The 27829-nt window shown below is 37.4% G+C and overlaps 1 protein-coding gene across 1 annotated transcript in view; it reads right to left on the bottom strand.

Moving 5' to 3' along the window:
• The window catches only part of LOC124158119 (spidroin-1-like), a 397978-nt gene that overhangs the window by 65344 nt on the left and 304805 nt on the right, over positions 1-27829 (bottom strand). Inside the window, exon 2 of the mRNA XM_046533301.1 lies at positions 13006-13380. Within this exon, the coding sequence (XP_046389257.1) occupies positions 13006-13380 (375 nt within the window). The remainder of the gene's footprint in view (positions 1-13005; positions 13381-27829) is intronic.

The following is a 27829-nucleotide window of genomic DNA, read 5'->3' as shown; positions in this document are numbered from 1 at the left end:
AATGTGAGAGGGCGACGTACGTAGTTAAGACGAGAAATAGAGAGGAAGGTCGCCCTTTATTTTAAAGTATACATGAAAGCGCAAGGCAGTAAAAAGCAAAAACTCTCCAAGCACTCCTGGCTCCTCCCCCAACTGCCTCCACTGGGAGGGAGTCAAAGTATGGATAATTCATTGTCCAAAAAGGACACACGACGGACTCGACTCCCATTCCGTCCGTCGGCATTAAATTTCTCCGTTGCGGTAAACCGTTACTACGACCCCACCCTCCTCCCACCACCCACCTCACTTACGTCTCCCAGTCACGCAGACCGCATCCCTTTACAATGCAATCAATAAAGTCGAATATTCTCAGCTTTTTTCTAACCCGCCCTTCATCTAAAAGTATTCTTTTTATCGAAAGAAAGTTTGATTTTAAAATTAAAGATTGAATGAATCTCTCACCTACGGATATTGATGTCGACTTGTCGTGATATAGAATAATTTAATATACCTCTACATACTACCCCGCAATAAAACTCAATAGGCTTGTGACGGAGGTTCTAGGATACCAGCCGTTAAGCCTATCTTTGAATAAAAAAAGGTTGCGCGTCATGAGAGATTTTACTCCCTAACTTTGGAGTTGCATTCATTAAAATCCTTTATAGTTTGAAGGAAAAACGAATCCATATACCTGTCTGTTCGGCAAAATTGCTCTTTTAATTTTGTTTCTGTCGGCCCAAGAAATATAGTGGCGTATATTTCTAGGGTGCTTAGACACCTAGTGTCATCTGACACCACCTTAGTCGAAAAAAAATGCAGGTACCAATACATAATTGCCAAAGGTGACAAGTTTTTATGTAAATTATCACGTGAATAATGTGGAAGTATTATGAAGAGTAGAAGAGAAAAGAAGACTTTCGAAAACCTTTGATAGAAAACGGGGCAATTAATTTGTCCACATTCTGACTCACGATTCCCTCAAATACTCACTCTCTCAAAATAAGACAGAGGAAGCAGTTCCCATAACATCCTCCACCAGTATCATCTACGTTCCTTCCTTTTCGATTGTTACCTTCCTTGCTTTCCGATTCTTGACCAATGACTTCTTGAAAAGTAATTAGTCGCTCGGTACTAAATATTCGATCTCACTCGTTGGATGTTAAAACTATTAATGACCTTCTCATAAATGCTAAATTTATCATAAATGTATATTTCTTTAAAATATAAACTTAGGGTCAGAATATTTTATTCTCTCTTCTATATTATTATTAATGCCTTTATTAAGATTGCGTCCTAAATAGGACGATTCCTATTTCAGTCTCCCTTCCAATCTTTTGTAATTTCTGTGATGTTTTCTAAGAAAATTATCATTGTCTTGGGACACCTAAGACCTTTTCTGTACCAGTCAAATCTAATCTGTCACTTTAGTCCAGCTCAATTCATCACGAGAAAAAGTAACTAGAAAACAGATAACTACACGCGTGGGAGATGAAAAAGCAGTTGTGGCGCACGGAAAACCGCAATACACATCTACATGGTGATTAATAAACCAATTGTGATGAGTTTTGACACTCAATTCGCTACTAATATTTAAACAGATATACTTGGTTAATTTAGCATATGTTATTAAATGTTATTCATAGGGTACTTAAATGTAGAAGTCCACACATTAAATCTATCCATGGTAGGGTACTTCCTAAGCCAGGGTTACCACCGATTATCCTTCGATACGGTAACCCTTTCCTCCACTAATTTAAATAGCAACTGATACGTATAATCAGCCCGGAAAGGCAGGATTCTAAAGGCATGGACTCTACGATAAATTCAAACGATATAGCTCAAACTTCTATATCCCCATCGTCCACGTAGGTTCGAAAACAATATAGAAAAACAAAAGAGCAACGGAGCGCAAAAACAAACAAGCCACCGGTTCCACCGATCCTCCGAGGTTAGGCCAGCCATGTACGCATCCGCATCACGCTAGATTATTCGGATTAAAAAGGCACGATGGAGTAACACATAAAACCGCTGTTGGGATGCTGCGAAAAATCCGCTTTGGCTCGCTAAGAACATGAAATCGAAATTCTCGGAATCGCAGCGGAATTTCAACCTTGCTCCAGTATATAGCGGGTAATTGAAGCTCTTCTCTCAATATAAAAATGGGCTGAGGTATTTTTGTTATATTATAATTTTTTCGCAAAAAAATGTGTTGTATGGAAGATGCAAGTTTTTCGATTTCATAGAATTCAATATGTAGATAAAAAATGATTACATTTTCTCAGCTTTTAACGCATCATCGGACGCAAATCCGTCATTCAGTGTATTGATCGCCCCTAAAAAAGTCAATAGACCGAGTATATTTTTGAAATCTAAATAAATAACGGGGAGAAAGTGTTTTGCTAAACCAGTCACTGCAGATTTCTGATATTCAAAGAAAGAGAAGAACATGGAAACTATGATGATGTAACAATGTTTCAAAACTTGAAACTGCACCACTTTCTTCACAGTAAATAAATTCTAGCGATGCGGCGATAAAAAATTGCACTACTACGGCAATTATGATAAAAAGCCTCGTCAATTTTCTCCAATATCCTATTTAATTATTTCTTCCCGGGATAAAGTGGGAGAATTTGAGTCAATCCCATGCATCATAAAGAATAATAATTATTTTTTTCGCATTCACAAATATTTGGGCCTTGAATTAAAAGATAATAGCTAACACGGAGTGGTAAAAACTTATTTTTTAGCATTATATCAATAAACTTACGTAAAAGTTTAGTTATTCCATGATCACAGCAATATTTTTCTAAAACGTATTATAATAAAATATCAGGATGTTATGTCGCTGTAATAATAACCGAGAATTTTATTCATAAAAGAGGTTTACTCCAATTATATATTATTGGGTCTGTAGACCTAATCGCGATGCGCTAATGCCGCAATCAATCATACGAATCAAATGCCGAGGAAATAAATGACAGCATTATGATGCAGTAAAAGAGCGTAAGCCTCTATATTGTGCATTTTAAGAATTATTATATTTTAAAAATTTATTTCGTTGGAAATTGAAAGATGTTTCGCAAATCCCTTGTAGGAAGTAATATAGGTACCTATCTGCCTCCATATTTGTATTTATAACTGTTTGCAGTTTAATCCATATTTCGCAGAATGCTTGGCGACTAATTAGCCTAAAATTAAAAACAGCATCCACAAAAAGCATTAAGGAAAGTGTAATTACTGTAAGTAATTTATAATGATAAATGAAGTATGTACCTTATTGGCAACTTGGATAAACTTCTGCCTCACTCATTCGTTTAAAGATTTAACAAGGGAAAACGACTGTTATAATCATCCATTGTAAAGTTATACGAGATAAGAGCATTTTCATAGCCATATAAATTATAGCATCAGCGCACTCCTTCGTAAACAAGGAATTTTAATTTTAAATAGGGACTTTACGGCATTCATATTGTTCATTGGCTTGAATAAAGTGATTGACAACTTTCTTACAAAGATTTTTCACAGAATACCACCACAGATTATCGCTCGAATCCTGAGAGAAACAATATTTGAAATCTGGATAAATTTAATTACCATTATATCGGAATTAGAGACTGAGAAAATTAACATAGATCGCAGATTGATCGTCAAGAAATGAACCGTCGGTAGATGTATCAATCCAATAAGTTATCCAAGTGGTAATGGGTGGGAAAAAACAAAAAGTAATATTATCCTGTCATAAACCTCAAATAACAACGTCAAAAAAGATGTTATCACATTGAAATGATTTGACACCGTATTTTTTACGTTAATTAATACATCATTATCCCTAATAATTTATCCTTCCAGTTTCCTCTTCAAACAAAATCATCGACGTGCGAACTGGCAGAGGGAAAGGAAATAGCCCTCTACCACCCTGAAGTCTAACGCCCGTGTTCAAGTCCGGGGTGAGCTCTACTCTTACCTATTTAAAGTCAACCTTAATAGCTTATCACTGAGCCAGTGAGTGAGAGAAAATTTCATCTATTTCTTTTAGAAGGGGACAAGTAATTATTATATAATAAAGAGACCAATGATCCAACTACTATGTCACTCCATTACCAGGTCTTGAGCTTTACTTGAGACAAAGACCGAATTTATCACCTAGAAGAATAACATAGTAATGCAAAATTTGTCGCCGTATTTCATTCCGAGGGAAGAAACTTCACCTTATATTGGTGGTGTTCAGACCGCCAATTCAATATTTCTACTCATACAGACGAAGAATAATATGCTGCGGGACATACTATGTAGTATGTTACCATTTCAAACTTCTTCTCCGCTGTATGAACTTGATGTTACTTTGTGTTACCATGTGCACTCATTCAATCACTGTCAGCGCCATACACCGAGCGAGCGACACGATTCAGTAAATACTACACAAGAGGATTGCATAGAAGAGGCTCGGCTCAATTCGATCACATAAAAGGCTGATTTCACTTCGGTCGCATTTTAATCGGTTTTCGAAAATGTCCACGGCGCGTTGATGAGTGAACGTTTGCCATTATAAGGAATACTATTGAAATAGGATGAATTTGATAGATCACATTATCATGTGTATACATTTCGGTTAATACCTTATTTGCCCGTCAAACTCGAAACAATTTGTCCGTCAACGACACGAGTGGCAACCTTTTGTAAACCCATTTAAATGCGCGGTGTATGTGAACACATTTAGAGGTAACCTTGAGGATCCTCTTCTGTAACACAAATTATTCTAATATTCAGTAAAAATCATAGAATAACTTTTACGTATTTCCACATTGTCACAAAATGTTGGCCATTTATACATTAAAAATAAACCAGGTACTTTAATTTCATTATAAATGAGGATTATCGGTGCAACCGACGCTAGTCGGTGCGAAAATGATATGAGCTCGACGAGCGAGGCTAGGCGCCTCGACCAGACGTATTTGCTGTTTCAGAGAATAAAACAAATGAAGCTCCGAAAACGCCACGGGATAACAGTCAGCCTGTGAAGATGGTAAAACATTCTATTATTCTTTATTGAGATACTTACGCTATTTAATTACTATGTACTTAATTTTTAACTTCCGTTGGAGTAACGTGACTTTTGTACGCAGATTTTTACGATGATTCACTCTGGAATTCGTTTCGCAACAGAAAACAAGCGAGTACATTCAAGGATTCAACACTTGTCAATGGAAGGATATCGGCAAAACATTTGGTGCTAAGCGCATCTTATGCTTTTAAAATTATTATCTTGATTATAACTTTGTCTACTACGTATTTATTTACCAATGCATATTTTTCTTCTGTGATTTATAGTGACGGAATTGTTTTACTACTGTTTTAACAAGTGTTTCAGAGAAAGTCATCAACCATGGCTTTAAATCGTACTCCACCAGTCTAAGACTTCTATGAAAGTAAGTACTTAATAAGATAACCTTTTCGTCACATGATATCAAATTTATAACCATTTATTCGGAGAAAAATTCGGAGAAAAAAAATACCTCGCATTAGGTGGATACTATGGAAAGCATCATCGCGAGCGTTGTGATTATGGAACTCACGTGAGATAATTATGGTTTTCAATGTCAATTTATTGATTAACCAAAGTGGGTTTTGTACGTTTGCATCTTGATACCATTTGTATGTCACTTGAACAATGCGATGATATGATATGGACGTATTAGATGGGATCAACGTAAATCTGTGATACACCGCTGAAGGTGTAAAGATTTTTCCTTGTGGAAGCTCCAAGTGTTCACTCATTCATTTTTATTACTAAATAATGTAAAATGTGAGTGATTACACATTTCACAGAGCCGGTAGGCCCTTTTTCGGTAGCTATCAACGAGTTAACCGACAACTGTCGGTGAGATTAAAGACATTCGTTGGTAGAACGTATCCCCGGAATCGCCCGTGACGAGAGTAGTCGGTAGAACGCGTCGCGTCGTCGGTAGGCGTGTTCACAATTTCGATCCAGGAGACCTAAATCACCACTTACACCGCAGTTGTTTACGGGACTACCGCGGGGTTAAATGTTTACAAACGCTATGAAATGTTTTGTTTAGGTTCCCACCACCCAAGCGTAGCGTCAACTGCGTACAAGGATGCCGGCACCATTTCCGCATTTCCCTGATTTCCCACGAGGTGGTGCAAACTACTCGAAGGAGTCAATCGAGTTCGGACGAAGAAATAAAACAGCGGGGAGCAGCATCCTACAATGCCCTTCATCTTCCACCGCGAAACCAGCACACAGGAATCCAATCGAATCAACTCTTCAGAGTCTCCCCTCCCCCCATACCGGATGAAAATACGGAAGAACCGCGAGGAGCGGCCACGCGATAGGGTAAACAATTGAATGGCGGATGGGATGGAAGGGGAGGGTAAGGGAAGAGGGAGGAACATGGCGGAAAGCTACACAAACAACAGAGAGAAGGAGATACGGGCAGGTGGCACCGTTTGGTCGATTCGCCGTGACGTGACCCAGCATATTACCTAGGCGTACACACGCGTGCGCGCCGGGAGGGTGGCCGCCTGGCCAGGGACCAGAGTTGACGAGTAGGTAGGTAGGTACCAGTCAAGTCGAGGCCGAGAAAACTTCGCCGTTAGGAGTGAGGAGAGGGTGGCGCCAGATAGGGAAATGTCACGGCACTACTTCCCGAGGCTGCTGGGTGCGAGTGGAAGAGACAGAGAGAGGTACAACGTGAGATATATATCGAAATACAATTTTGCAAACGGTTCGACTTAAGGCAAATTTAGCAGTACCTTTAAATTCAGAATTTACGGACAGTTATTTTCACACCTTTGGGGCGTTTATAGAAAAATTTTACCCTTACTCGACGCTTTCAATCATTCTTCGGCAGAATATTAACAAGAAACTGTCGAACACAAGGTATTGAAATTCAGTTGAGTTTATTTCTTAACCACAGCGTTGTCTTTTCCGGAGTTGACTTCGCAACTCCATATTATATACAGGCTATTTTTCATATCAAGATGTCTGTTTCCCCGATTTATGTTTAGAGCAATCTAAACATGGTGAAAACTGGCTACGACACAGCGTGTTCCATAGTTTCACGCAACATTTCCACGCTAATTTTCACACTCATTTCACCCGGTTTCGCGAAAACTTTTTCTAAGAACATCGACGTCCAGGTAGCAGAATCTCACGCTGTTTCCCACTGATAATCAATTAATTGCTATTTTTTCTATCAAGCGATCTATGCGACGCATTCGGCATACGATTCGCGCCGCTTTCTGGATTTGCGCGATGATTTTGCGACGCTTTTTAAATTTATAATCTAGCCGATTTCGTTTCCACTTAAACAATCTGCCATGAATAATGCTTATCTACGCTTTATTTGCAAACAAAGCACTGGCATTTACATGACAACATCATATCCTGTGGTGCTCTATAAGCTGATTACTGGTCCGGAAATAATGACGGCCGTAAAAAACAATGGAATTGCCTTTACGTCCGGTCCCCTGGAGCGGATTAATACCGTATACCGAGGTTCTACAAAATAGGACAAGATCTCTATACTTAAATATATGTATAGGGAATCAGATATTAATTTCTGACCATTTACGATATAAATTTGCCAGATAAAAATCGTGATGTATCGCCCAATAAATATATCAACCCATACTATCCGATACATAATGATTTTTTTCGGGAAGTGAATTTTTATCAGAAGGTGATTTTTTATCGAGCAATACATTATGATGTTTTATCATAATATTTATTACGGGCCAATGTAACCATAGTAATAGTAACCATATTAGTTACCGTTTTTGCTTATAATAGTCAATAAAAATATTAAAAAATTATTGTATTCCGATATTTATGTTCAATGCCACCTCGACCTTGTCATCAGTCTAGCTGAGGTCGAAAAAACTTCAATGTTGGTGTGAGAAGAGGGTTGCGCCAGAGGGGTAATCCCACAGCAATTCTTCTCGAAGCTCCTTGGTGCGAGTGGAAGCGATAGAGAGAAGGGAAAATACAACGTAATTACATATCCACAAATGCGAATGTAGAATACATATCAAACCACGAAAGTGAAGGTATTGCGAGAGATTTTGAAAGACGCTGGTCATATTGTTATTATTTAATTATCATAATGTTACTATTTCTTTGCACTCACAACTCTGAATCATCAATAGTAATTTCTGAGAACCACGAACAAAGAGACGCAACCCAATAAAAATTGGCGAAACCATGTCTTTGGATGAGAAAATTTCGGCTGGGATGACCTATGCTTTCGATATACAATTTATACACACCCTGTAAATAAATAACAGGGTGGTAATAATTTGAGAGTCACTACTGTAAATATTTAGCTGGGCATCCGGAAATATATAAATAATTTCCATTTAATTTGATGGCGTTATATTATTGATGAAATTAGTGTCGTTAATTACTCTCTGCGAAATTTATTTCAAGTTTCAAACCCTATGCCAATCTATGATAAACCATGCTGTTTTCAATTCGCAATTCATCCCTTTTTCTATATGAATTCACTAGTAACTCAACTCTCTTTTCTTAGATTTGAAATTTAAATAATTACCTTCAATATGAGAGGAATCACTTGCCGCCAAAAGAACTCAGAGATTTAATTTTACCACGCGACTTTTCAAATAAACCTGTGGTTATCAATACCTGCTACCACAATTTTTACTTCCAAATCAATTATACTGTTTTTCCTATTGTAAAAATATATATTTTAAAACTAGTTACCCTAATTACATTGTTTATCGATGGCAGAAAATTTATTTCTATCTTAATCTTGTTTCTAATTACTCTAGTTTCACTGAAACTAAAGTATACCGTATACTTGCTCAGAAAGATACCTTAGGGAAATTATTCATTTATTTATTCGGTTTATCAGGTGCTCAACGTATTAATATATCTTTCAGTCTTCCTAATGCAAGGTATTAGATTGAGAACAAAATGATAAATAATCTGTGAATACCTTGAAAATGAATGCCATGCATTACGGTGCATATATGGATCGTTGATATATTTCTTACATTTAAAACTGTTCCCAATTTTTGTATGTTTTCCAGGGTATATACATGAAAAAATCTTTTCTAAAACCAGATATGGAAATTTAATTTCACCCCCTCCAAGACACGAATCCACCTCTAGCAATTAGCGCGCCCGAAATAACTTCGTTTGCTCAATTACGAGAAAACTATGGCATCAGCGTTTCAGCGAGTAGCGGTTTTTACGTCGGCGGTAAAAATATAATTCAATTCCTCCTATATTTCGTACTATTTTCGCCGTAAGAAGACCCACATTTGTTACTACCCAATGTTTTAAACCATTTTTCGGTCATATACCTGCGAGTATGTGCAAATATTTTTTCCAGCGTCCGCATCAAGTTCTTATGTATCGTAACTTCATTCCATCTGTTCGATTTATCCTTAAGTAACGTGTATATATAAATTAAATTCACCTTTTATTAAAATATTTAATCAAATTCGGAGTACGCCTGTTTGATGGTAGAAGTTGGTGGTTTCGGAGGTGTAGCGAAAAAGTAGTCGTGGAATGCCAAAAGCATATTAAGGGAGGGGGCTGTGGTTTATAAATTACAAATACATGAAGTCAGTACTTTCTTTCTGAAAATGCGATAAAACAAACCTAAGAAAGACTAGGGTAATTATTTAATACAGCCCTTATTTTTAAGCCAATAGGAATTTGAGCACTCGGCTGTTCAGGTACTTGACGTGACAAATTGCTGGGAATCACTCAGGAATTAAAAGCATTGACATATCTTCTTTTGAGCCGATAAAACGAATCACCAAATGTACACACACTAGATATTAGCTAGTATAAAAAAAATCTTTACATATTCTTCACAAAAGCCTACCTATGTAGGCTCATAGCGCAAACATTGTGAAATGTCCAGCACAATAGAATAGAGCCATAATTTATCATCTCACGTCATAGTACCCCAAACTGCGGACGGTAACGTGAGGCATTAGATTCGTTTGCTCGTTAGGAAAAACGGAAGAAATAAGAGCCATCACGTGGAAGGGAAGCATGGAGGTCTCCTTAAAAAGAAAACTCTTCCATAAATTATAAGCAGGATGAATGGAGCCAATCTGAGGAGAAGTGAGCGAGAGAAAGAGAGAGAGGTAGCGGAAAAAATAAGGAAAACTGAAGGGGACGAAATTCAAGGTGGAGCATGAAGACTTTTCCTGAAAGCCCCCAGGGAAAATCAAGCGATAAGGTGACTGAAAAAAGATACAACAGGGCTTGCAAGCTATACGCGAGAATAAAAACGAATGCAAAAACATAACACTTTCCCTATGGGATTTTGGCCGGTGTGGCGGCTATACTCATGGATACCTATCTCAAAGCTCAAAAGTGCAATTAATGCAACAAACCTTTTGACAACAACCCTAAATTCAGCAATGAATGTAAGAAAAATGTGTTCGTCGCTTGCTTTGGTAGCCAACGGATGCAAATAAAGAGTACCAGTCCTCGTATTCGCTCGTTTTTCCATTGAACATTCTACTTATTCATTATGGTTTTTGCTGAATAATTTACAAAAATATTTAGGGTCTTCCTTATTATACGTTATAATTATTATTCACCAATTATTAAAAAGTCCTCTGGAAAATTGATAAAACTTCCATTATTCATTCCCCATGGGATCATGTGCATGAAACGGGAAGCGATGGAACAGAATCCGATATCATGTCAGAGTGGAGCATCTCACATAACATTAAGGAGGCACCTCAGAGAAAATATAAACAAGAGCTACATTATGTCTTTGCGCAGATCGGGATTGAAATAACAAAATTCATAGCACTTGATGGGTTTGGTGAATTTGGTTGACCACGAAAATAGCGTTTATAGTCATGCTATTTGCTGGAATTATAAAATACTATTCTAAGTTAAACCTATCACCATAGGACAAACGTAACGATTTTAAGAAAATCTATTCACAAATGTTTCATTCTTTTGCTTCCATTTACCGTTATAATAATGAAGCTGGAGTTTCAAAATTAGTCCCGGCTTTGCTAGCGTGCATACACGCTGAGCGCTCTTATATGTGTTTAAACAAAGCTAGCCGCTTCTTTCTTTCTTGTCAATTCAACGAATCAGTTTTTGTACAGCGTTAACCAATATTTTGCATTACTATCACACGCGCGTGAAACCGGCATCCTAATGAAGGTTTCCACGAAGAAATTTACTGAGTAGATGAAGCATAGGGACACGAATGAAAGAATGGATCCCCCGCTATTAGCGTCAGAACTAGCAAATATTGTGGCCAATTTGAATAAGGCTATGGCTGAATGTAAAATACTGGATGAGGTAAGTACCTAGATCTTTAATTGTATGAGATCTAACTTCGTGGAATTTGCTTGTGGCCAATTGTATAATTTGATAACTTTGTCTACTTGAAAAACTTATTTGGTACACCTCGACCGGTTTCAAGACTACTTTGTCATTTTCTAGAGGAAACAAAACCTTTTATCTCATGGCGAGTCATTAATATACCCATGTGTATGGGTTTGGGAGAAGGCAAAGAAGACAGGAAGGGTTTTAGAAGAGGGGTATGACAATGGCGTGGAGGTTAGAGGTGAATGAATACGGGCTGGGATTGGACGTGACAGAACATTTCCTGGGAGGGGGACGGGGAATAGGAAAGGAGAATGGCACAATGGTATTCGGTCATTTAACAGATGTTCATCGGATTGCTTCCCCTGCATCTCTTGTAATATTTTAGATCTACCGCGTGAGCAGCGGTGACATTCACATAATCTGCCATGTCAAAAGAAATTCCCCGGGAACGGGGACCGAACCAAAAGCCTAACATCCAGTACTATGAGTCTCGGTGCAGTTGCCATTGGAATATAGAAACGTGCATAGCGAAGTGGAATGCGTATCGAACCACGGGCCTCTCACTTTCCGGGTCATTGCGTACTGGCTGTGGTGGAAAAATAAAGACCATTATTGTTCTCCACAAGATAGAAATAGTCGGTAGAATGATTCAGGTGAGGAGTACTTTCAACAAAAAGAATCTTCTTACAGCTGAGAATACAAGCAGAGAACTAAGAAAGCTCTTCATTAGATGCTACGTATGGAGCATCTAAATGGGAGCGGAACTAGGATGTTGACAGAAACAGAGGAGTCAAGAGTGGAAGCATTCGAAATGTGGTGCTACCGAAGATTGAATATAAATATTGAAGATAAAATAGATCGACCGAGTAAGCATTGAGAAATTGTTAAGAAAAGTGAGATAAAAGAGAAGTCTCTAAAAACTTTAACTAGAAGACGAGAAAACTTAGCTGGCCACATTATGATGCCTCATAGCCGGATGAAAACAATCGTAGGACTGGTGGATGGAAAGAAAGGTATTAGACGTCCCCAAATGAGTCACTCCATAGGACGAGTTATAAAGGATGAACAGAGAAGGATGATGTAAGTTAAACAGTTTGGCTGATAGGATTTTGAGAGGTGCGTGAAATTAATGTTCGGAATGATGACTGTTCATGGTATTGTATAAAAATTAAACTTATTATTGCAGGGAAATATTAAATGTAGTAGTTGAGTTCGTCTCTTAGTAAAAGGAGGGTCAATAACAATGAGGAGATATTTGTCGGAATTGTTAATGTGCTGGATAAGGAGTAAGTGGCTGGGAAAGAAAATCTCAGGCTTTTCATGTCACTATGATAAGACTAGGGGGAGAAACGGATAAGAGAACGGGATGGAAAGCTGCGTCAAACCAATTTTAGGCTATGACATGAAATGAATGAAAGCCCACGTCTAATTCCACACTTCCTCATTTCTACCGAGCTAAGTTTCGGCACATAATGTCATTTTATGTACCATAACCTATAAACGGTAGATATAAATAATTTTGTAAGTACACAAGTGCTTCGTTATGTTAAATAAAAAAAGAACTCCATCGAATTACTTTGGAAACAGCATCTTTCCATCTTAGGCTTGTTGTCGATGATGATGGCGTTCCCTACAATAGAATGAAGATCCTAGTGGGTACTCACCATCCTTTCGGTAGTATAGGATCTCGAAGTGCGTCTCCACTCCGGCCTGCAAGGCGTCCCTGAGGAGGGCGACGGCAGCCGCGGAGGTCAACGGTCCGTGGAGGAAGTCGGTGAGGGCGGGCCTCTGCATGACCTCAGCCCTCGAGTATCCGGTGAGGCGGCAGAACCCATCGCTGCAGTATATGATTCGGCACCACTGGGAGAGGGGGGTGACGCCCCCATCCCCCGCCGTCCCCGCAGATGCGGAGACGGCCTCCGCCCCACCGGGAGCAACCTCGCATCCACCTTCCCCCGCCGCCGCCGCCGCCGGCCTCGGGGCCGCCGGGGCCACCGGGTGTGGAATCCGCTGAGCATTGGCGACCACGAAACTCCGATCTGCGAATAAAAGAGGAGAAACATGTTTAATATCACATATGCTTCATATTTGTCAATGGACGGGTACAATAATACATATTACATAGTGACGGGTCCAGGAAAGGGCTAAGGGGAGCGATAGCCCCTGTTTGGTATTCAATTTACACTTGATAAGTGGTTATTTTTTATGGACCCCAGAATACTTGGAGGTTAACCTCCAGACCCCCCCCCCCCCATCTAGCCGTCCCTCAAGTCCCGATCCTGGAGCTGCCATTGGTGGTGCATATAGGTGATAATTAAATCGAATTTTGTTTGAAATAAACTTTATAAAATGGTGATGACAAAACAAATACAACCAAATACACATTGACACGGAAGGAAACTTTAAAAAAATAATAAAATTAATAATTTAGGAAGAAAAAAATTGATAATTGATTTTCATGCATGGATTATATTTAAATTATACAATAATATATAAATTATCATTTAGCATCTTAGCGGTTATCTCTCTCAGGTTCTCAGTTATGGAGGAAGGTGATATAAAAAGATTATTTTATAATAAATAAAGTCATTGCATGAGTTTCCATCACGCATACTTTGCTCGAGTGGAGTATAATATCATCAAACAGGTACCAAATACTGCAAGATACTTACCCATTCAGGGGTAGTATCTTAGAGTATTCAGGGGTAGAGGTAGTAGAAAAACTCTATAATACACATTAGCTTCGGCAATATACATTTGAAGTCCGCGGCGTCCGGTCGCATTTCTAGCTGGCGTCCATGCGGATAGTCTCTACGGCGCGATTGGGTTACTATTGGTCAATAATTGAGTTACAAGGATTGAAAAGGGCAAAAATAAGATTAAATGGTATTCTAATACTGCGTATATTCTAGGAACTTGTCCTCGGCAAATACAATGTTACCATATCACAAACTTTAACGAAGTTAGAGCTCACTTTAAACAGAATAAATTTTTCTTTCGCGGAATCGAAGGGAATAAAAAATTAGCCAAAAAACCTAACCACCACTGAAGAGAACGCAATTTTATAACATTGGAGATCAAGTAAACGAAAATTGTAGCTTCGCTAGAGAGACGGAACACCGGTGTCAACCCTGCGTCACTATTCAACCATGAAATTCAAGAACGTTTGATAATTACATGGTGTGTAATTATATTTAAAACAAAGAAAATGTTTCGCTATGACTTGGATAAGATTGACAGAAAAGTGGACACTGTAATTAGAGTTGCATTTTAACTTAAAAATTCAAGAGTCATTAATGATTAATTTTTTTTAATATCATAATTAAAGCAATTATATATAGTACTATTTTGGCCACCAAAACTTTTCAGAATCAAAGCCTTGAATTATCTTTCATTAAGCATGGGTTAGGAAGGCTTAGTTGTTTACCCAGGCCCTAAAATTGCTCATTTACCCTAAAATAATACAGTATGTGATTGTATGACTAAAATAATTACCCTAACTTATTAATATATGTAAAACTCGGCCAGAAGTTTAACATATACAACACAAGTTGTCATCATTGTCCTGAAAAAAATTGAAGGAGGAAAATTTTTGTTTTGCTGCCGAAGTCTCTCAACAGAAGAAGCAAGAATAGAGTGATATCAATGGGTATTAAATGCTGGAGAAATTGGCAGTCAGTAGCAGCAGGTATCGATCTAGAACCGTGGGAAAGGACAATTTGGCACCCGTGGACTCACAAATTATTAACTCACTGTTTTACCCTTCCCGCCCTCGCACCGAATTACAAAAACTGAGCGATGGAAAATAGAAAAAAAAATTCTGTACTAAACGTTGCGAGCGTTTATAAATAGGTACTCTTTTCCATACAAAAAATTCGGATCAGGTACGGAATGCTGCAATACATTCCTTTGTGCTGAGTACATGGTGGGCGTGGCACTTCCATCGAACATTAATCAGTCAATTACATACCTATTGGCAAAAAATTAATTTTAATAGCTACCAACGAGGGTTTCACTGATAAAACTTGGCGCTAAGTCATAATGTAAGCCAAAGATTTTTGAGAATGCGCCCGAGAATTTTTTTTCCGTGAAGCTTTGGCACCGCTTGTGATATGGAGAACATGCGACTTGCGACCAAATCCGGTACATTGGGTACGGCACGATGGGTAAGTACACATGTTATGTACAATCTGATTCGAAGTGCATCTGATTTACAAATCAATTTAGCCTAAACATATATTTTAAATATTACGCAAGTTTATCGTTAAAACTATACTGTTACTGTATCTAACTAAACAGTTAAGCTTTCCAACTATAGAGCAAGTCAGAAAGTTAAATGCTCGTTGTTACTCTTATCACCCATCAAACCTATTTCAGGTCCTGTTTTCCTACAGTATGGGAGTCATTGCGTTACGAGAATACGTTTATTTATTCACACCAAAATAAAACACAATGTCATTATGCTCAATAATAAATAAATAGTAGTATCGAAAACATTAAAATGTATAATAAAGACATAAAAAGAACTCGTAAAAATGTGAAATTTTTGATTGGCAAATTTTAGACTCTATGCGCGACTGAATGATATAAAATTACATGTACCAAATTAAAACACAATGTTTTACGGCTCTGTATGAAGGTGTTACAAACTATTGCATTGCAAAAGCATCTACTTAAAAAATTAAAACAATAATCGCAAAATAAAGTTTTCTTCATATATTCTCAATGAAAGATATTTGAGGTGATACGATAAAAATGTCTCAAACTTTGTTGTAAAAACAGAAAAGTGATAGAATGATCTGAGAGTGACATTATCTTCAGTTACGTCCGAAAAATACTCAAAAATACCGAAATTTCAAAACTTTAAGTGCGATTCGGCACGTTTCCCGGCATTCGATTGGAAAAATATTTTTCAAGATTTATTTTCTCGCCAAATGGAACAAAACTGGGGGGCGTCCGAAAAGAAATTCGGAAACGTCGAAAGAAAACTGAAAATTAGGACCACCCTAATATACTTATACCTACTAACTTGCACGAAAATGTAAAATTCCTTGCGGGTGGTCTTAATTAGAGAGCGACGCATAAATATGAAGTTATAAAACGTTAATGAGGCTCTATTGAGTTGTCCTTCACTATGAGCCATTTCCTTCATCTATTCGGATAGATGACTCAAGTCTTCTGAGATAACATAGCTAGTTATTTGGTTTGAGATGAAGACAGTAGCCTAAATAGTCTGTATTTTTTCCCAATAGGATTTTAATTTACGTGGAGGAAAACGCGGAAAGTCGGCATTTGTACACCTTGCAAGTCTTTCCGTAAACTTATAAATCTAATAAAATTATCACATCAAAGGTTTCTTTATTCACTCCTTTTAATCATTTATTTGAAAATTATTTTGAAAGACATTCAATTGAAGGCATTTATACAGCGCTTGAGTTTTTATGAATTCACTGAATTATGTAAGGTTACTATTTCTGAATATACATTCAGACAAAACTCTTTCCAGGGAGATATATCGTTCCTTTTTCGGCTCTCTTTCCACCAATTACACAGCGGTCATAAATTATTTTTCAGAACCTTTAATTCCCGGTACCAATGGGAAAGAAAGAAATTATTTCTCACGCAAAAAAGGCGTCAAACATGATATTTTCACAATAAATATTCCTGTTTCTCTACTCGGAAACTTATGCACGGTATCAAATTATGGGAAAGAATTCACGAGAACTAAATAGCTAGAATTTTAAGGCATTATAAATGAGTAAAATAAACCATCAATACAATAATCCCAACAAAAGAGAAGAGAGTAATAAACTATCAAAATGGTTAAAAGTACCATAAGTACCTACTATTAATTTACAAGGGTGCTTTACCAACCCACGAATAAAAAGTGTAATTTTTGACTGTTAATTGGTAACAATAATTAGCACATAAATAAAGATGCCGTTGACTTCGCGTGAAGCACAAAACTGGAAAGTACGCTTTTGATTATGTGACACCCAAGTGGTTACAGATTTGCAGAGCAAAAAATTGGAAATGCTGGAATGTGGCTCATTGTCAGTAGAGGCAATATTAAACCAATTGGAGTAATTCCATGAACTAAACAGAAAATTACAAGTAGAATGAAAATGTATAAATACCTTCACATATATTTAAAAGAAAAAAAGAAAACCCTTCAAGAAAAAACACTCTACTTTTCCAGGAATTTCACGCCAGAAACACTTCAAAATGTTGTCAAAATACAGTTTCTTACCGTATCAAATAAGATTTATCACATGAACAGATTTAGAACAAACAAACAGATCACATGATCAAAATTTAAATACCTGTGTAGTGAAAATCAATTTTTTCTCAATTCTTTGTTTTTTTATTAGCACAAAAAGTCATTATATTAATTCGTTGGAGCTTAAGCTTCCCTAAAATAAATCTTAGAGTCGCTCTCGAGTAAATCCATCAATTTATCTGAGAATATAAACGGTTGTAAGCGGTAAACACTTTGTGTTTGGTACATATTTTACATTCATAAATGTCACAGCACAAATCATGGCAAATAAAATGTCTATTCAATATTTCTAAAAACAGAATCATTTGCAGCAATAAACAAACCTTGTATCATATTTCACTTTAAATAACTTTAGCAACATATAAATTAAAAAATGGCATTTATCGATTGACTGAAATCATATTATTTAAGTCTAGAGTCCAGTTCCGATCTTCCCAACGGTTGCCCGAGGATATGATGACATTTATGGAATGAAGTCCACAAAAACAAATCCAAATGTTTCAAAACTAAAAGGTTACTATCATTAAAGAAATATTGCTTTTTAAGTTTAGTCAATTTTCAGTGAAATCTATTCTAAATCCTTTCAGTGAGTTACATTCTGCCGGTCGGTATTTATTCAAAAGCACTTCTTAAATGTACCTCCTCCGTAAATGAACCTTAGACACTTGACTTGACTTAGAACCGAGACACTACACAACTAACGAATTTAATCTCCATCTATGCGCAAGAAGATTTTTCTTTTCTCGCAAGTTTTTTATTTATTTATACTGAGATCCAATGCACTCATGCGATTTTATACTTAAAGACTAGTCGCTCTAAAAATTTTAGATTACTGAGAGGAATAACTGATCATAACTGAGAGGAATTTCAAAACATCTCTGCATAGAATAACCGACTAGTATTATACTAAATAATTATCCTAACCAATACCAGCATTTCCCCTGTTTTAGTCTTGAGTATTGAGACCACGTTGGATTATGTTTAGTCAAGATCTTAGGTAGAAAAGAAAACAAATTAGCTCACTGATTCTCATTAAAAACAGCATGCAATTCATTAAAATTCATAGTCTGTGTGCCTCAAAAATGAATCCTCTTAAAATATGTGACTGGGCTAGACAATTGAGCAGGAAATTCAAAATTTCATCCAGGAGGTAATGAAGATGTACTTACGTTTTATAGGGCATGGCTTTCAGCGACACCGACAAAAATAAGGGAGCAATTAGGGGTTAAAAAAAAACTCGTTGCCCCAAAGTAAGATCTTTTCCCAAGTTTTCAGGATCATCGTCTACCAAGGCGGAAATGTCCTTTGCAGCTGGCTGGTAAAGACTAGTAAGAATCATAATTATGGCCCTGAGGAACGTAGTTTGAGAAAACTTCGGCTGGGGAAATCCAAATTATATGTAGCCCGAAACGTGACTCGATGATAAGAGTTTGGGATTCCGAGTAGCTCACCAATGATTAACTCAAGAGATGGTACTAAAGAAAGGATGAAGATAAATCATATGGCGAGAGTCACCGGGAAGATGGATGAAAAAGAAACATTGGAGTGTAGGAAGAGACTTTTTTGTCACTCTCCTGGAATGTCCAGACGCAGATGAGGAATAAACGAGGTAGAAAATTTCCCTAAGGATGATTATCGGCACATTAAACGATATCACTAGCGAAATAATGTCTCAAGATGAAATATATAGAGTATGACTGTTTTCCCCCTTTTCAAATTAAGCACAGCCCTTAGCAGATATATTAGTTCGAGTAACAACGAATGAATAACGTATAAATAATGTACTAGTTACATATTATCTTCCCACCTTACCATTCATACATATTCAGGCCTTATGCAGTATTTTTTACAGTAAACATTCCATAAGCTTCATACATAGAGTTTGTCAGGATAATGGTTTATCAGCTGCTTTTTTACCGCAGGTAGCCAGGATAGCGAGTTTCCGAGGATTTTTAATGCTGTAATGCCAATCCATTTTGAGAGGAAAAATGAAATTATATCCTTTTAAAATCATATTTTTCTCATCAATTGGTCATTTTCCTGCTCATTAGTAGATTGCTTTAATTCACTTCTATCTTAGCTCGGTGATGCAGCAGAGCTATTGTAATGAAATGGCTTAAAATTCCAACTGGCCATAATACTCTCTTTTAGAAGATAGTTTTAATGGAATTTCAAGTTGATAAACACTATAAACATACAATTAGTTTTTACTATGCTAATTTAAAACTGTTAATCTCTTTATTCCGAAGAATTGAGTGCAAACTAACATTATGGCTAACTAAACTTGCTAATTGCAGCTAATGTACCAAAATTATTATTCCAAAAACGGAAGACGCTTGGATTTCAAATATTTTTACGAACGCTGATATTTGATTAAAAAAATGGGCTCGACACTACCAGTAATTGAGCCATGTCATTCGATGCACGGAGACTCGGCCCTAAGTTTGGGCTACACCGCAGCTACGTTGTCCCAAGAGAGAAGGCATTCAACCATAATTCGCGTTCCTCCCCTGTGCTATATGTCCCTGGCCGAGCGTTCGTTCCCAAAGGATTTTAACCCCCCATACTCGACTCGACTCGGAGAAATGCTGGCGGCGCATGCCACGTCGTCACAAAAGTTTTATATGTCCCAGCCCAGCTGAATGTGAAATATTGACCGTTCCAGAAACCAACTTTCAGAGATCTTCCACCCCAAAGCTCTAAACAGACCGTAAAATCGCCTTTGAAAATGCCACTAGCTACGTTTAATCGGCTTGCTTGCCAACATAGTCTTCGTGTATAAAATGATAACCTCTTATCTGAATCATTAAAAAGGATTTAAGAATTTTTAAATACGAGCATTTTACTCAAATGGGCAAGATCACTGGAATACATCAGCATCAATAGAAACATCTGAAATTCAAATACATACTTGCCTTGCGCAACATGCTCCGTGTTTCCAATATGAATGTACTATTCAGTAACTGACAGCCCATTTTCACTGCCTCAGGGTCTTTTTACTTTTTATCCTTCAATTAAAAAAAATCGCTGCGATTAGGAATATACCGCCTCCTAAAGAATGGTACTTTCCAAACATGCTGTTAGCCGGAAAAAACTTTTCCAAGCAAGGTCACATTCCATCACCGCCTGATCAAAATAATTTGAAGCAATCGAATCTCAAATCTTGGTACATTCCCTTCCATAATAGGTATTTTTCCAATCAAGCGTCTTATTTACCCCTTGTGGACTCCAACATAAATGCCACATTTCCTCTCAACGAAAGTGTCTCAATATTACGAACTTTTAAGGGTATCTCGATTTACCGGTAGCATTGGTCGCTCATGGTATAATTTTAACATAGTGCATCAATGTTTCTACTGAAGGATGCTTTGGAAGTATGACTTATGCTAATAATCCACTATGATTACAAACCTATCCTTAATCGTACGATAGATATCGTAAGTGCCCATGACGATCCTTCACACAGTGTGAAATAAATAATAGTGACATTTCAAAAGATTAAGTCCTGGTTTCATTCACCTATTCTCTATAACCCATTCAGGAGCACAACACAAATATCCAAGTTAGTTCGCCCAAATTCAGCAGATATTACATACTCTTAAATCAACACCGATTAGATATAAATCGAAATATTAAGAGAAATCATCAATAGAAACATTAAGCTTACAATTTTGTATCAAAAGTCGCGATGGATAAAATGATACCATTAATATACCAATCAAATAGCATCAATCTAAATCATCATTGATTGCATTACTGCTATGATTCCTATCAGGGATAATATTCGGGAAAATGTAAATAATTCGAAAAAAACAAGTGATAAAACTTCGTTTCCATTCCTTTGAAATATTAAAAAATTTATGCCTAGCTAGCAAAAAATTAAATTCAAAGCGACTAAAAAGTTGTTCCCAGCACGAAAAGAGCAATAATTGCAAATATATGGCCAGATAAAGAAGCTAAGAGGAAGCTTAATTGTAAATGATATCTCACTTAAGGCCAGCAAGGAGAAGCAAAAGACTATGTTGAGATATTCCACAATAAGTGCTACTTTTTCCAGCGTACAGAATCCAAAAAACTATATTTAAAAGCAATAAAAAGCACTTATTATTAAAAAAAAATGAGTGTCTAAATTTTCCTCTCAGGCGACAAAATTAGCTACGTGAAACCGTTTGCCTGTTGGCAATACAAAAGCCTTCCAGGAAGTTTGAATTCACGATCCTTTTCCGGGAAAGCCCTTATGCATAAAAATTTCCGCCATCACTTTTCCAAGAAATCGGAGAGGAATGTCATTATTAATGTTTCACATACCACTATAGCTCGAATGGATACGCCTCACGTTAATCACTATACTTGACTCGTTTACTATCAGCAAAACTGCCACGAGCGGTATTGCGTTGAAGGGTTTACAAATAGGTCCTACCCTAAAACGATACGCAAAGAATCAGCGGCGTTCCTAGGGGCACTCACCCGACGGAAAACATTTCCGATCTGCCTGTTTCGACGGCGAGAATTATTCTCGGAAGTGCCACTATCTCGGAAAAAAAATCCTCTCTCGACGACCTCTCTTTCGCTCGGTTCTCTAGGTCCGAAAAGTCCCTTCACAACCCCTAGCAGGAAAAAGTAACCCGCCCTTTCATAACCCATCGATTTCTCTACCCCGCTCTGTTCTCCGACCGTCCCCGTAGCTATATACGCCATCCTTCACTCCTCCATCCTCGGCTTCGTTTAGAAACTCTCTGGTTCCCTTACCACCTCACAAAGCCGAGAACTGTACGAAAAATCCACCATTTGTCCACTTTTATTCGTCACCGCTGGCTCGAGCCACGGACCAGCCCTACCCACCTAAAACCCCTCGGCCCATATTCCTCCATCTTTCTACCTCGATTCCTCGCTAATCACTTGTAATCCCCTTTTTGTTTTTCTACCCATAACCCTTCCTCCGCATGGAGCCAAAACTCCTCAACCCTTAAGAGCCAAGCGGTAGCAACCGCATACAAATCTTTTATCGCGGTTTGCTGGAAAAATACCCATCCTCGAAAAATGTTTTTTTTTCATTTGTACAACAAGTATTTTTTTTCATCGTCCTCCTTTATTAGGGAAAACTAATGAACTAATATTTATTCTCACCGACGTTCATTTCATTTTTTTTAATGATACCCTAATATGTTAGAAAGAATTGCTTTCATTGACCGAAGGCATTCTGTAGGTTGGTTTTGTGAAGCGCTTTTTTAGCAAAGTAAATATCTCTTTTTAAATATACATCGCTACTTAAGCCTATGTTCTCATCCACTGAAAAGTCAAAAGCATCAAACCTATTTTTTTTCTTTCAAGAGCCTCCCAAGGAAACCTTGTTTTAAATAACGATTATCGTTAAAAAAAATCCAAGTGTATATTTTTTGAGGATATTTATCCATTTACATTATGAAGGGAGGATTATTTTTACTTTCGTCGGGATAAGAGTGCACTTCATCACTCCAATGTTACACTACGATATAGTAGCATTAACCTACATTAGTCAACGATCCCGATATTTGTCCCCTGAGGACCTCTTCTCACGTTCCCTATAACGTAACCACTTACTAAGCGATTCAACCCGTAGATTGGCTTGAATTAGTGAGGCCAGAGCTCACCCAGAATTAAGCAAGAGGCGTGTTAATTTCATGCATCCAGGGTAGGGAGGCCAGCCCCTTTCACCAGGCTACCCCGTACTTCGAGGATTTGGTTAGGTGTCCGACGATTTCACCCGGGATTCGAACCAGGGACCCCTCGAATGACAGCAAAGCACTCTAGCCACAAACCTATCATCATCCCCTATAACCTACTCCCTACCTCCTTTAACGTAATATTTTCATATATTCACGCATTTTTCATCAATAAAAACTTGATAACGTTTTAAATACCTTCTAAGAGCCTTTCCCTAAACGATATTTCTGCTAAGTTGTCCCTCAGCAAGTTTCTTTATCTGTACATCGTCGCATGACAGTTAACTCGCGTTTACTATTGCTAAAATATAGAGATCTCTAGTTTGATAATTACTGCTTTCATTTACTGTTTTGCTCTTCGCAAAATGCTGTTAATGAATTTCACACATTCAGGGTTAATGTGACTTTTCCTGTCCCTGGGCCAATTTACGTTCAAATTCAATGAGCAGTCATTTTAACAGGGATTTTTCTCAGTGCGGATGTTATTTTCTCTGTATTGACGTCAATACACGACTGAAGTGGACTTAAAAAAGTTAATTTTTTTCGTTTAAGGCAAACAACTTTGAGTAAAAGTCATTAGCTATAAGAGCCAAAAACATTTGCTTTAATTTCTATCAATTTTCACCAAGCTACCGAGAATGCGCGTGAGCAAGTCAAATTTCCACTTTCACAGCCAAAGTGAAAAAAAATCAATTCAACAGTTCGAGCTGCTTATTTTTTAAACTGCGGACCACGATGAGCAGCAGGGAATGTGCCGTCGTTGGGATAAAAATAATGACGCGCCCCCAGTGATTCTACTAAATCGTGCGTAAAAGTTCGGAAAGCGCTAAAAGGGATCAGTGTCAGAACGTAATGAAGCTCATTTAATCTCCATTTTCTCTCATCCTCAAGCAAACCCATATCACACTCTAAAACTCGAAGGACACGTTTCATCTCCAGTTCTTCGACTTCGCCTCCCTGTTAAGCATCCAATGGATTAGCATCCTGTTCTCTTAAGAGAACTAACTCATCAATCCCTTTCGCCTGGTCATATATTCTTGTCTATGTCTTATATATCTATGTCTTTTTTTGGCGAAGAATTACTCGTTTAACACTAGAAGGACGGGGGTTTTGCGCTACCCAGAAGGACCACTAGGGGTCATTTGACCACTAAAATGTTTTTTGGAATGAAACGCCTAATTTTCATCCAATATTCAGTTTTGTCGCATTAATTATGAAATCAGTTCATTAAAAACACTTTTTTTACATTATTTAATATCAATTCCACAAGTCATAAATTAATAACAATTATTTTAGCAAGTTGCTTAATAAAAGTACATTCTTCACAAATTCCTCGTCTAATTCACAAATATTTGAATACTAATCTTTGTATATTTCCATTTTTCCCTCCAGCTAGTTATTGTAGCTGCCTAGAGAATTTATTCTCTGTGATCTTTGTTACCTGCTTTAAGTCTCTTTCTCCTTATCTTCTTTGGTCTCCTTGCATTTTTGCCTCTATTATATTCCTTACGTAATTGCTGTCTTATAAAATGGCCTATCCATCAAGTCCAACTCCATCGTAATGGGTCCTAAATGCACTTTCTTCTCCAATTCTTCCATTTACCACTAAGGTTCTCGCCTAATCTAACCATTTTATCTTCAACACCCTACGCCAAGCCCAGATCTCCAAGATTTCAAGTATTTTCTATCCTGCTGATCCGTTGAGTGCTACTGCCCGCGAGAATGTTTTCACATACTGTTTCTTTGTCTACTTTTTAAAGCTCTTTGAGAAGAGGACCGACCTTTCTTCATAAAGTCTGGGTTACAAGGTGCTTAACTATAGTGGTGCTTCTTCCGGATAATGGTTCTCGTGAGCTAGGTGAATGATTACATTCCTTCCAAATTAAAATGACTTTGAGGTGGACGCTGACCACTGTTCTTTCTCTCGCATGCAAGGATTATAAATGCGAGCATTACAAAATTCACCGCTATTTCAATCACAAAAAATCTACACCCAAGAAAATACCAAGAACCAATTTTAAAACAAAAGTTGCAGGGAAATATATTAGCAATATATGAGCGGTAGCAATGCGCAAACTGAATCGCACTTCACATTGTAACCTCACTCGGTGAGAGGTTGATGATCCTGCAACACCATAGCCACTACCAATCGCTAACATTAAAACCTACTGGGACTCGAAGGAATTTAGCTTTACACCAAAACAAAACGGAATGGATTATTATTCAACCTTGTGTATGAAATAAGCTGAGGGCACTATTGACGGTTTCTTTCGGAGTCAAAAACTTCCAATCGGAGTTTGACAATTTCAGGCTTTCATTACATCCCTTCCCTCACAAATGGCCAGCCTAAATGCTGCCAATTGGATACGAACCTGTATAACCATCAAGGTCTGCATTGGAGCATGAGTCAAGCCACAGGGGTGGAAATCTTTAGAACAGCGATTCCCAACCTTTTTTTCCTCCCGTACCCCTCCATATGTATTTAACAATTAGTGTACACCCAAAAAGGTAACTTGCAAATTTTATTAAATTATTTCACTGTGGGCAGGTGACACTTTTAACTATAAATGATTTAATACATAATAAATAATAGAAAATTTATTTTGATTACCCCATAAAATATGCATGCATAGTTCCTGGCATCCGCCAGTACCGATAATTTTCGGCTTATCCCTACCTGGTTCGTGTGAAGGGTACGCGTACCACCAGTTGGGAACCGCTGGTTTAGAGCCTCAGTTTGTAAGTAAATCATCCAAATGGATTAAATTACGGCGTTTTATAAAACGTGAACTGGAGCACGTGGTAGCTTAAAGGTGAAAGTAGTCGTGGTCTAGCCATCTCAATCACTCCAATTCCCGACACTTGAATGCCTTTTCACTCTACCTATCTTACTACCTACATAACCGGTAGTTTTAACCTATGAGTAAATACACGAAAGAGCGCCGAAGGTGATAACGTAATAACCAAAAGCTTAAGCTGACATTGAAACCTGCCACTAAGGTAATATTATGAAATATTGGAAAATTCAGCAAATGAAATACTTTATAATGGATTTATCACAACCCTGTTTCTTCTAGTTTTTCGTAATACTAAATTTACAGTAAAAAAATCAAATCCCAACCGAAAAAAAACAAGATGTAAAAAAAAAATCGGCGGAATCAGCCAATATTTCATTGATGAGAATTTCAAAGATGATCAAGAAACTAAAAAATTAACTTTGAAATCCTCTTTGATACTGCTCCAATTCTTGCATATCGGGCAAAATCATACTTTAACAACTCATTCCCACATCCCTAAAGGAGGTTTTTTCAATTTCATTCATCATACGGTATGACATATTTCGAGCGAAAATGGATACAATTTCTAATTCCAACCCAGTACACGAAAACGGATTCCCCCCTTTATTTCTCGGAAAATTATATAAAAAATAAACAAAGTAATTAAAAAAGTATTTTAGTTATTGTTTTTTATCTTTTAGTTAATAGATTTAATCCCGAAAGCACCCATATATTCATCCATCTGAGAGTTTTTAAAACTGGGATGGGAAAGTCAGTTTAATTCTGGAGCCGTTTTGCTCAACTTAATATTGTAACCAACGCTCCACCGTGAGAAGAAACTTTTATGCACCAAAATAATTACATATGCGCTTCCCTCGTTCAAAACTGTAATTTCACCAACTAAAAATCACCTGTTTTTTAACATATAGAGAAAAATTATGGTAGACTAATAAGAAGACCGGATTTTAAAGAACCAACAGCAACAAAACTCTTTTTCTTGCGTCAAATTTAGGTGTTATTCTTTGCGTGCGTGGATACTTTCTATAAAATTCAAGAAATACCTATATATTACATTTCCTAATCTCGTTATGGCATCAATGTCCCTCAAGAGCCTTAAATCATTCTCTCCTATATCCCTCTGTGCTGAAATGTATTTACTTTTTAACCCATATATGTTTTCTTTAAAAACACAAGAGTCCACCCCAACCAACAATTCTCATTCATATCCCGAAATAATTGACGTCTATTGACAACCCATTCTGCTTTAACGTACTTCTAATGCCGTGCGCTGCTGGGAACATAAAATCAACAATGCATTGCATTAAAGTTCCCTAATGAAAGCTATCGACACACACCATTTAGCATACGCTTCGAGTATTTTTCCGGATATTTATGAATTTAGAGCTCGCTAAGAATTCATGACCGAAGTGATACCGGGCGGAGGTAATAAATCAAATTTCTTTATGGCGGAATGCTTCCGTCAAATAACCATTTCTTCGAAGTGCCAGAATTTTTCCACTTGATTCAATACGCGTAGCGTGACATGCTCCTTATTCCGCACTATTTATTGGTCCAAGAATATCTACTGCGAGTACGGTCACCAGAAAAATACAAAATAACGCTACTTATTTTTCATAAGCGAACCCTTCCACCTAATTCCTTCCCTGAACGACAGGATATTCAATCAAATATGAGCAATTCATTCGTAGCAAAAGATAAATTTGCGTTT

This window comes from Ischnura elegans, chromosome 4 (assembly GCF_921293095.1).
Source record: "Ischnura elegans chromosome 4, ioIscEleg1.1, whole genome shotgun sequence".
NCBI lineage: Eukaryota > Metazoa > Arthropoda > Insecta > Odonata > Coenagrionidae > Ischnura > Ischnura elegans.
Note: the sequence above shows the minus strand (reverse complement) of the source record. Positions and strands in the feature narration are given on the sequence as shown.